This window comes from Sarcophilus harrisii, chromosome 6, assembly GCF_902635505.1.
Source record: "Sarcophilus harrisii chromosome 6, mSarHar1.11, whole genome shotgun sequence".
Taxonomy (NCBI): Eukaryota; Metazoa; Chordata; class Mammalia; order Dasyuromorphia; family Dasyuridae; genus Sarcophilus; species Sarcophilus harrisii.
Window position 1 is genome coordinate 235,637,391 of NC_045431.1, and position 11,429 is coordinate 235,648,819.

At 68.0% G+C, this 11,429-nt stretch overlaps 1 protein-coding gene across 1 annotated transcript; it reads right to left on the reverse strand.

Moving 5' to 3' along the window:
- Nucleotides 1-389: 389 nt before the first annotated feature.
- Nucleotides 390-9,100, reverse strand: TH (tyrosine hydroxylase). Its single transcript, XM_031943598.1, has 8 exons — nt 9,005-9,100; nt 7,288-7,500; nt 5,041-5,260; nt 3,154-3,342; nt 2,631-2,766; nt 1,712-1,781; nt 1,186-1,242; nt 390-596 (listed from the first exon to the last, which is right to left on the reverse strand). The coding sequence occupies exons 1-8, from the start codon at nt 9,098-9,100 to the stop codon at nt 390-392; spliced, it is 1,188 nt and encodes a 395-aa protein (XP_031799458.1).
- Nucleotides 9,101-11,429: the final 2,329 nt, after the last annotated feature.

Sequence of the window (11,429 nt, forward strand, 5' to 3'; positions counted from 1 at the left end):
AGGGCACGGGCGGGGAGGGCAGCCCGGGGCGCAGCTGGGGGGGGGCAGGGCGCTCTGCCCTCCGCTTGGGGCAGCTCCGGGGGGGGGGTTCTAAGCCCCCGGAGTTTGTGTGCAGCGGCTGAGCTGGCTGGGGGACTCCTGGGGGCTCCGCTTCCCAACCTGGGAAGGGGGATTCCACTTACAGACACTCCATGAGCAGAGGCCCTTGGGCTCCAGAGAGGGAGGGAGGGAGGTGGGCCGGGGGAGGTGGGCAGGGGGAGGACGTGCCAAGGGATCCCATCCTCCTGGTGGGCCACGGCTCAGGGGCCGGCAGGGAAAGCAGCGGGCACGGTGCCCCCAGGAGGGACGCGGAGGCAGCCGGCCCAGTGCCCCCTCCTCAGCCCTCTGCCTCAGCGCCATCGCCCCAGGAAGGCGAAAGCCCCCGAGGACCGGGCAGGTCGAGGAGGGCTCGGAATAAGGGGGGAGCCCATAGGCAGAGGGGCTGGGAGGGGCAGGCTTACAATGAGCTCCCCGTAGGAGGACAGGAGGCCGGCCCCGTACGCCTTGATGGCTCCGTTCTGTTTGCAGAGCCCGAACTCCACCGTGAACCAGTAGAGCTGGAAAGGAGATCGCCCAGATGCTGCTGGGAGCCCGCTCTATGGCCCTCGGGACCCCTGGACGCTGCTGGACACTCACTCTCCGGCCCCTCTCGTCCCCCCGGCCACCACTGGGCGCCGTTCTCTGGCTCACAGGACCCCCTCATTCCCCTGGACACCACTGGGTGCCCGTTCTCTGGCCCGCGGGACCCCCTCCCTGCTCCTGTGCCCTCCAGCTCAGGGCTCTCCGTAGGTCAGGTCCCACTGCCCCTGCCTCCCAAAGTAAAGCAGGAAGAAATCCTTCCAGGTACATCCTGTGCACCCCACGCTCAACTGCGTATGCTAGAGAAGCAGGGCCGGAGCCGCCCTGAGCCCGGCCCTCGAGGGGCCGCCAGGCTGGGACAGACAGGGCCACCTCCCTCCCTCTGGGAGCCTTAACGGTTAACTTTTCTGTCCTAAAGTCTGCAAAGTCAGACTCTGGCTGAAGTGACCCCCCAACCCTAACCCTAACCCCCCACCCCCAGAACCCCAGCCCGAAGCCAGATCCTCCCCTCTCCGCCGCAGCAGCCTCCGTGAACCCCGGCCTTTGGCCCTGGCCAGGCGGACCTACCGTGGCCAGCTTCTCGATCTCCTCGTCCGTGGCTCCAAGGGAGGCAAGGCCGATGTCCTGGGAGGGGGCGAGGGTGACATGGGGCCAAGCTGGACTCTGCCTGCTTCTCCCCTCACCCCTGCCTGCCCCTCCCTCCACACACCCCTGCCCTTGGAAGTATCCCCAGGCACTTTTCTGGGCAACTGCCCTTGGAAGTATCCCGGGCACTTTTCTGGGCACCTGCCCTTGGAAGTATCCCAGGCACTTTTCTGGGCACCTTCCCTTGGAAGTATCCCCTGGCACTTTTCTGGGCACCTGCCCTTGCAAGTATCCCGGGCACTTTTCTGGGCACCTGCCCTTGCAAGTATCCCCCGGCACTTTTCTGGGCACCTGCCCTTGCAAGTATCCCGGGCAATTTTCTGGGCACCTGCCCTTGGAAGTATCTCCTGGCACTTTTCTGGGCACCTGCCCTTGGAAGTGCCCAGGGGTCAGTCTAAATGCCAGGCAGCAGTGCTGGGGCTGTGAAAGCCAAGATGGCAGGACTTACCTGGGAGAACTGGGCAAAAGTCCTATCTGCCAGCATGGGCACATGCCCCAGCAGCTCATGGCAGCAGTCCCTGTGCCCGGTGCCCACGGGTGTCCAGAAGGCAGGATAAAGGAACAGATGGTGTTGGTGAGAGGCTGTGGGGACTGCCAGTCCGCCCCGGGACACACCGGACCCCCGCCGCCCACCCTCTGGCCCTAGCGATGGCTGCTCCCGAAATCTTAACCCCACCTCCCACCACCTGACCCCTTCTTCAGCCCTGCTGTTGCCCACGGCCTTCTGCCTTGCCTTCCTCCCTGGGCCCAGAACACTCGTCTCCCTAACCAGTGGCTGGCCACAGAAGTCCAACTGGTGGCCACTTCCTCCAGGAAGCCTTCCTTGGTCTGTGACGGGGTCCCCCCTTTCCTGCCTCCCGGAGGCACTTACTAGGGGAGCTGGTTATCAGTTACTGGGGGGAGGGTCGATGGAAGGGACCCTGGCTTCCCCTCCACATTCTCCCTCCCCAGCGCCAAGTTCTGTGGTGTGGCCAACGCTTAAACAATGTTTGTTGGACAAAACTGCATTGAACGTGGAATCGCCCCCCCCCCCCAGCCCTAGACCAAGAAAAAGCATTCACTGGGTGAATGTGAAAGATGGGCAAGCTCTCTGGGACTCAGTTTCCCCATCTGTCAGCCTGTAAAGAGCGGCGGTTTGGGTGGGAAGTGGCGCACCCCAACACCAGGGGATGCTGGTCCCTCCCTGGGCTTTGAGGCACTCCCGGAGAACGGGGCCCCTGGGCCAGAGAGTCAGGGTCAGGGCGGAGGCCCACGGGCTAGTCCTTGAGGCCAGACAGAGATGGACAGACTTCTGAGCGGGGGGCAGCAGTCTGGGGGGGCCTGCGGCAGTCGGGGGCCATGGTCATCGCCAGGCCCGCCATACTCACGGCTCCGGGGAATGCATGGGCGAGGAGGCGTGCCGGATATACTGGGTACACTGGAACACCCTGAAGGCCAGGCTGGACAGGAAGTCTCGGGCCGAGAGCAGGCCGGCCACCGGCCGCAGCTGGAAGCCCGTCCTCTCTGAAACAGCCGGGAGGGATGGGTGCAGGCTCAGACAAAGCTGGCGCGGCCCCAGGGACGCTGGAGCCCCCAAGGCTTGCACCGGGCCCGAGGCCTTGGAGGGGCATCCCTGAGGCCCGACCAATGAGAAAGCTGCCCTCCACGCAGTCAGGCTGCTCTCCTCACTGTCCTCCCCTCCGGTGGCCCCTTCCTTCCCCCTCAGGCTGCCTCACTGCCTCCATCTCCGAGCCCCCCCTTCCCCCAAAGCCCTCCTCAGGCCCCGCCCATCTCCCCACGAGCCGCCTTCCTTGCTCATCCCTCGAAGGGGGGACTGGGCCGACCGCCGCCCCCGGAGAGGCCTCCCTCCCCTCCCCTCCATCTGCCCCCCAGAGACACAGGTGGTCCCACCCTTCAGAAAGCGGGACACGTCCTCGAGCTGGGGGATGCTGTTCTCGCTGTAGCCGCTGAACCTTTCCAGCAGCTGGAAGGCTTCCAGGTGCTCCCGGCAAGCGTGGGTGGGGTACAGGCTCTTCAGGGTGGTGTAGACCTCTCTCCTAGGAGGGTGAGGGTGGGGGGCGTGAGCTCCCGAGGTCCCGTCTCATCTACGCCTCGGCCCCGCCCCGGCCCCAGAGCTGGTGCCCAAGAAGCCCCGGTGGATGCTGACACCTCGCTGTCTCCCCCATTTCCCCCAAAGCTCCCCATGAGGGGCCGACCGGCTGCTCCCAACCCCCGTTTCCGAGGCGCGCCCGAGGCCCCTCCTGGCTGCGCCCTTTTCTCCAGGCCGCTCCCTGCCCCCCACCCCGGACCTCCCCGGCCCGGCCCCTCCCACCCAGGGTGGCATCTCCCGGGTTACTCCACTTGGGGATGGGCTCCATTGAAAGAGCCCCCAGGGGGCTTCCTTCCTCCCAAGGTTTCCCAAGCCAGGCCCCCTCCCTTTTAGGGGTGGGGACCAAATGGGTTGGGCCCTTCCTCCCGGGCCCCGGGTGGGTGCCCAAGGGGCAGGGGCCAAGGACTGGGGCCTTTTGGGGGCCAGGGGGCCTTGTAACCCAAATTCCCCAAATGGGATTCCGTCAGCGGGAAAGGGGCCTCTCCCCGGGCTGGGATGGCCCAAAACCTGGGAGGGGAGAGGCGCCGGGTGGCCCAGGGCCCGGGCCCGGCCCGGAGCCCCTTCAAGGGGGCCCCCGGACTGGGCCGACCACTGGGTGGGGCCAGGTCCCAGGGGAGGGCCCGGAATTTGGGGTACCATGGTTTGCAATTGGGCCATTCGGATCTTTCCCTGGGCCGAATTTAAAGGGCCTTGGCAAATTTGCCAGGAGGGAAAAGGCCTGAAACGGGCCCCTCCCTGGGCCTCAGGTTTCCCCTGGGCGCCCTCCTGGAACTAAGGGAGGAAAACCCCGGGGCCTTGGTAAGGTGGGGTTGGTAATTAGGGTTTACGTCCTTCTGAACCTGGGCCCCCAGGAACTTTGGGGAAAAGAAAGGCGCCCAAGGAAAGCCAAAAAGGTCATTGGGAAAACCTCTGGGTCTCCCTGAGCAAGTTTCCTAATTGCCCTGGGATCCCCCCCGGCCTGGGAGGAAAGTAGGCCCTCCTGAAAGGGGAAGGGGGGGTTTGGGGGGCCCGAACGGTCCCCCCGGCAAGGGCGGTTGCAACAAAGCCCAAAATGTTTAAATAGGCAAACCGGGGGTAGGCCGGGGCCTGAGGGGAGACCCGGCCTCCTTGGGGCAGACCCCGCCCCATCTTTCTGGCGGTCCCGAAAGGAAGGGGGGGGAAGAAGGAAGGGGAGGAGGGGAAGAAGGAGTGGGAAAGGGGAGGAGGGAGGAAGGGAAGGAAGGGGGGGGGGAGAGATTGGGGAGGGAAGAAAGGAGGAAAAAGGGAAGGGAGGAGGGAAAGGAAAGGAGGAGGGAGGAAAAGGAAAGGAGGAGGGAGGAGGAAGAGGAGGAGGGAGAAGGAGGGAGGGAAGGGAAGGAGAGAAAGGAGGGAAGAAGGAGGAGGGAGGAAGAAGGGAGGGAGAGAAGGAGGGAGGAAGGAAGGAGGGAGGGAAAAAGGAAGGGAGGGAGGGAAAGAGGAGGAGGGAAGGGAAAGGGAGGAGGTGGAGGGAGGGAGGAGGGGAGGGAAGGAAGGAGGGGAGGAAAAAAGGAGGGAGGGAAAGAGGAGGAGGGAGGGAGGGGAGAGAGGAGGGAGGGAGTTGGGAGGGAGAGAGGAAGAGGAGGGAGAGAGGAGGGGGAGGGAGAGAGGAGGGAGGGAGGGAGGGGAAGGAGGGAGGGAGGAAGGAAGGAGGGAGAGAAGGAAGGGCGGGCGCGCGGGGTACTTCCAGCTTGGAGCGCGGTGCGGGGCAGAGCGGGACTCACGCTTGTCCTCCTTGGCGCTGCGCACTTCGTCACACACCCTCCGGACGGAGCTGACCAAGGTGCCCAGGTCGCTGCTGTGGGACCCCGAGCACGAAGAATTTATTTCACGCGCCTCCTGGGCCTTCCTGTTGGTCCTCGTCTCCAGGTGGTGGATCTTGGCTTCGAACGTCTGGGGGGGACAGAGGAAGGTGGGAGCCGCTTCCCGCCACTTTGCTCCTCTGGGCGGCCCGGAGTGGGGCCGGCACCGCTCGCGGGGAAGGCGGCGCTGGCGCAGACCGGGCCCGCCTTCCAAAGGCACAGCGGCCTGCGCCCCGCTCTTTCTCTGTCAGGGCAGTTGGGCCAGAGGGAAAAGCGAGCGGTTCATCCTGCCCCCCGCCCCCAAGAAAAGACCTGCCTAGTGTTCCGAGGCGCTTCCCCAGACCCCCCTGTTCCCTGGGCGCAGCCGGAGGCAGGTCATGGGTGAAAGGGCTGCGGCCTGAGGGGGGAAGGCAGGGGGCCCGTGCGGTCTGAGTCCCAGGTCCCTGCGCCACCAGCCCCAAGCCGGAGGAAGGGGGGAGGGAGGGGGTGAGCCTGTGGGGGGAGCGGGGTCTGGCCCGGGTTTGAGTCCTGCCATCTGTGGGTCTTTGCCACCCCTCCCCCCCTCCCCCGGCCCTAGTTTCCTTCCTGTTGGCGGGGTCGGGACTGTCTCCGGGCTTCCAGGACCCGCCCTTGGGCCGCTGGGCAGCTGATCGAGAGCCTCCTTTGTGGCAGCCGAAGGGCGGGCGCTGTCCCGGGTGGGGCGGAGAGAGCCCGGAGCCCCGCGCGCCCTCCCCGCCCCCACCCATGCAGGCGGCGGCCCTCCCCCCGCCTGCCCGCGCTCATCGCATAACCGGCCATCGTGACAGCCACTTCCCATTAGCGGCTGGTCCCCGGCGGACCGAAACTTAGGGGGGGGAGGGGGGGTCCAACCTGGCACCTGCGCGGCCCCAGGCAGCGGCCGTTCCCACGCGGGGCCGGGCGGACTCTGGCACTCACAGCAGACACACTCCCTGCTGCACAAAGGGCACAATCCCCCCCAGACATGTGCAGACACATGTACCTAACACAGACACCGGCACCTGTTCTTCTCTGTCTTGTCTCTGTTTCTCTGTCTCTTCCTCTCCCTCTGGCCTCTGTCTCTCTTCTCTCTCTGTTCTCTGTCTCTGTCTCTCCTCTTCTTCTGTCTCTCCTCTTTCCTTCTCCTCTCCTTCCTCTCTTTCCGTCCCCTTCTCCGTTCCTCTGTCCTCTGTCCTCTCTCTCTTCTGTCCTCTGTCTCTTCTGTCTTCCTGTTCCTCTTCCTCCTCCTCTCCCCCTGTCTCCCCTCTCTGTCTCCTGTCTCCTTCCCTTCCTCTGTCTCCTGTCCCCTGCCTTCCTGTCCCCCTCCGTCCTTCCTGTCTCCTTCCGTCCCCCTGTCCCGCCTCTTGCCTCCTGTGTCCTCTGTTCCTTCCTCTCCTTCCTCCTCTTCTCCTCCTCTCCTTCCTTTCCTTCCTTTCTCTGTCCTCCCTGTCCTCCCCCTTCCTCTTGTCTTCTCTGTCTCTGTTCCTCCCACCTTGCCCTCCCTCTGTTCTGTTCTCCTCTGTTTGTCCTTCTCCTCCCGTTCTGTCCTCCCTTCCTCCTTCTCTCCACACACACACACACACACACACACACACACACACACACATACTCTTCCCTTCCCAGCTTGCCCCTCAGCCCTGCAGTCCCCACCACGTGACATCATGTCCCCCCACCTCGTCACAGGAGGACTGGCTGTCTCCCCAGGGCAGGGGGCAGGGCGACAGAGGGACAGTGGCCAGGGCCTTCCTCCGCTTCCCACAAAGCCTTTTCTTCCCAGGCAAATCCCACCCTTCCAGGGAGGCGTCTCAGCCAAGGGGACCCAAGCACAGAGGAGCCGAGTTCGAATCCCAGATCTGCCTGTTTATGGGCTGTGTGACCTTTGTCACATCGACTTTCCCTTCTCGAGCCTTAAGTGCCTGAGAGGAGGGGGCTCCTCCCACAACCTGCCAAGTCCCTCCCGTGTCTACGCTGGCCATCTTTCAGTCTGATAGCCTTCCGTTAGGGAGGTCAGTCACCGGCCCCGGCCTGACCCGCCCCGGCCCCTCCCGGACCTGTCCGAGCTCGCCCCAGAACCGCACAGGGGCCTGTGCCCCCGGGGCCGGGAGAGCCCCGCTGTCTCACCTCGAACACCTTCAGGGCCCGGGACAGCGGCGTGGACTTGGCCGTCTTCAGGGTGAAGAAGAGGTTGAGGAGGGCCTTCCCGTCCTTCTCCTCAAAGACAATGGCGTCCAGCGGGTCCCCGGAGGCTTCGGCCGCCGCCGCCGCCACAGCCGCCTCTCTCTCCTTGCGAGCGTCTTCGATGAGGCTCTGCCGCCTGCCGATGAACCTCGGGGACTGCACCGGGGGCGGGGGGGTCACACAGTGGGCCAGGCCCCCGCCAGCCCCCTCTGGCTCGGGGCCCGGGGAGGGGGAGAGACTCCCAGGTGGGGATGGGCGGGGCCAAGGCCGAGTGGGGAAGGGGGGGCTACCCGGCCCGCCCTGGGTAACCGGGGAGTGCCCACCGGCCTTCCCACCTCTACCCACCACATTCAGGCCGAGCCAGGAGCCGGCATCGTGGGGGACCCGACCGGGTGTCTCAGGCAAACCCAAAGCCAGTGTGGGGGCCACATGGTCCAGCTACGCTGGCTAAGCCAACTGCCTGTCTGGCTCCTCGCTCATTTGGGGCTTCCCAGACTCTGCTCTCGGGGTCTCGGGGAACCAGAGGGTTGGGGGTACGAGCTGTGGTCCCTCCTCCATCACCCCCCCGCTCCTACCCACTGAGCCATTCGGCACCTCTTCCCTGAGGCTCTCTGGGGCATGAGGGGCCTAAAGGGGGCGCCCCCCACCAGACAAGGGAGGGTCCCAGGGGGTCTGCCAACTGTTTCATGGGATAAAGGGGCCAAAGAGCAGGAAGGACCTCCGTGGTCCCATCTGCCAAGTGAGGGGGCCCGGGCTCGGGGGGTCACCCCCGGGGGCAGCAGGAGAGCTCACCGCCCATCCCCCCAACCTGCAGCCACCTTGGGAGCCTCCCTACACCCCACGGGGCCGAGCTTGGGGGGCCGAGGCAGCCGACAAGCGCCCACTGCAGCCGGGGCAGCCCCGCGCCGGGGCAGAGAGTGGCCAAGCACTGCCCGGTCCCCAGCCCCTCCAAGGCTCTCCTCTCCGCCCCCATCTTCTCTCCCGCATGGAAGGGCTCTTCTTGGCCAAGTCTTCCTCCCCTGGCCCTGGACCCTGGAAGTCTGTGGCCAGGCCCCGGGGGAGCGGGGGACTGGCGGCCCCCCCATTCCCGCTTGGAGGATGGTTTGCCGTGGGCTTGTCTGAGGGGCCCGATCCCCCCCTGTGACTGCAGCAGGAACACGGAGCGTTCCCCCCCCCCCAACCCAAGAGAAACACTATCTGGGCCCTCTCACTGCCTTGGGAGGGAGCCAGCCAGAGGAGGAGCTGCGGCCCCCCAGGCTCCCAGACTGGCAGGAGAAGCACAGCTGGCGCCAGGCAGGTGGTGCCCCCTCCCCCAGGGAGCCCTGGGACTGCGGTGGGGGGGGAGGGAGAGCTCGGCCTCCCAGCCCCCCCCCCAGCTTCAGAAGGGAGGTTCAGAAAGGCCTCCGGCGGCGCCCACCCAGGGGCTCACGTGCCTGAGGGCGCTGCCTCTGCCCGCTCTGGGTCCCCTCAGAAGTGTCCCCAGCTCAGGGCGCCTCCCTCCCCCGGGGGCCTGACCCTGGGGCCGGGCTTGGCTGAGGCTGCGGAAGGGCCCGAGCTCGGTTTCCCCTGCCGGGTCTGGACCTGCACTGCCCCCCCCCCATCTCAGAGGGGACCCTTCAGGTGGGCAGTTGGGAGCAGGAAAGGGGCGGCTGGTCCCCACCCCTGTGTCTGCAGGAGCAGGAGAAGGTGGCAGGGGCTTCTCTAGCCCCAGCTCAGGGCTCTCAGCGGGGGGGGGGGGACTAAGCAGCTTCTTCATGTCCCCCCTGCACCCGCTCCTGGTGGGGACCTCCCTGTTCTCTGAGACTCAGTTTCCCCAGGTATGAGATGGGAGGCAGACGAGCCCCATTCACTTCTGTGACCCAGATGTGGGGCTGAAGCCAAAGGTGAGGACAGAGCTGGGGGACATGGGGGCTCTCTGGTCAGCGCCGGGACCAGGGGCCGACACGCCAGGAGCCCAGTGCAGACTGGGCCAGTCGGTGCCCGAGGACGGCCGGGCAGCTCCCCCTTCCCCAGCCTCCGGGCCCCCCCCCCATTTCCAGGAAGGTTCCCCGGCGGGCTTCCTCCCCCACCCAATGGAGGCCCCGGGCCCCATCCGGCCCCCCGGGCCCAAGGTTTTAGGGTTGGGGGGCCCCCCGGGGAGGGAAACGCCCGTCCCCCCCGGGCCCCCCGGGCCCCCCCCGGGGGGCCCCGGGAACTGCCCCCCAAGCCCCCCGGGGGGGGGGGGGGTGGGCCCTCCAGGGCCCTACGGGGGGGGGGATCCCCCCCCCCCCCTCAAAGGAGGGGGGCCTCCCCCCCCCACCTCCCCCCCGGCCTCCCGGCCCTCGGGCCCCGGGGAGGGGAAGGGAGGGGGGCCCGGGGGAGGCTTTCTTTCCAGGGCCCCGGCGCCAGTGCCCCACCTCCCCGAATCTCCCGCCAGGGGGGGGGGGGGGCGGCGGTACCCCCCCCCGGACCCCAGGCCCCCCACGCCTGGCCTTTGGGGAACCCCCGGGCCCCCCCGGGGGGGGGGCCCCCGCCCTGGGGGGGTCCCCAAATGAGGGGCCTCCCCCCCCTGCCCAGAGGGCTTTCCAGTTGCCCCCCGGGGGCCCCTGGAAAACCCCCGGGCGCCCCCCCGGGCCGGGGCGGCCTTGGGCCCCCAGGGGCGGGGCTTCCCGGGCCCACAGAGTTTGGGGCCCCGAGGGCAGGGGCCCGCCGGGGCGAACCCCCTTCCCCCGCCCCACCTGAAAACCGCTCCCAAAGGCCCACTCCCCCCCCCCCGGTCCCGGGCGGCCCCCATCAAGGGGCCCCATCCCCCCCCCTACCCCGGGGCCCCAAACCTGGGGCCCCCCCCCCCGCCCAAGGGGCCTGGGGGCTTCTCGGCCTTAGGGGTTCTTTTCCCCCGGGACAAAAGGGGGCTTTGGGCCCAAAAGGAGAAATGGGGGGGGGGAGGGGGGCCCTCTTTTTCCCTTAAAACCCCCCCTCCCCCATCCCCACCCAAGGGGGCAAAACAAGGGGGGACGGGCGAAAGGCCCCTGGCCCCCCCCGGGCCCCCAACATTTGGACCCCGGGTGGGCCCCGGAATTCTGGACCCGGGGCCCCCCTTTGGTTTGCCCCGGGTTTTCCCGGCCTTGGGCCCCAGGAACCCTGGGCCCCCGGTTGGCCCCGGGCACTTGCCCCCGGCACTCTGCCCCCCCTCGCCCCTCGGGGGGGGGGGGGGGCCCGGGGGTGGGTTCCTTATCTAGCCTGGGGTTTCAGCCCCCCGGGGTCACCCCCCCTTCCCCCCCCCCGGGAAGCGGGACCCGGCGGGCGGTGCCAAATGAAACCCCCCCCCAAAAGGGGGGCGGGGGGCGGGCGGGCCCCGGGGGAAAGGGGCCTTCCCCCCGGGGCGGGCGGGGCTAGCCCTCCCCCCCCTCTCAGCCTTAAAGGGGTTCGGGCCCGGAAAGTTCCTCCCGGCTCCCGTCGGGGTCCTTAACCGGGTTGGGGGAGCTGGTTTGTAACCCAGGGGGTTTGTTGGGGTGGGGCTGGGGGGGCCCCCCCTAACCCCCCGGGGGGGCCCCCCCCCTTCCCGGCTCCGGGGGCCACCAAGCGGGGGCCCCCCCTCCCCCCCCCCCCCGAGCCCCAGGTCCGGCCCCATCCCGGGCGCCCGGGGGTTTAAAACCCGGGGGCGGGGCGGGGGGTTAACCCCCAAAGCCCCCGGGAGACAAATTTTTGGCCTTTGGGAGGGGGGCGGGGGGCCCCAGCCCTAAGGGCCCCCCCTTTCCCCCCCGGGCGGGGTAAACCACCCCGGGGGAAAACCCCGGGGGAGGCCCCTGGGGAAGGCCCCCGGGGCCCGGGGGGGACCTGGCCCCGGACCCCCCCCCGCCCCCGGGCCCCGGGCCCTTCCAGGTTGGACCCGGAAAATCTTCCCCCGCCCTTTCCCATCCCTTTAAGAATTCCCCAGGGGCGGGGCCAGACATTTTGGGGCCTTGCCCCCAGGGTTTAAAACGAACTTTCCCCCCGGTGGGGGAGGCCCCCGGTTGGGCCGGCTCCCCCCGGTCCGGGCCCTAAAGGGCCTTCCCCCCCCCCGGGGAAAAAGGGGGGCCCCACTTTCCCCCAGACCCCCCAAGGGG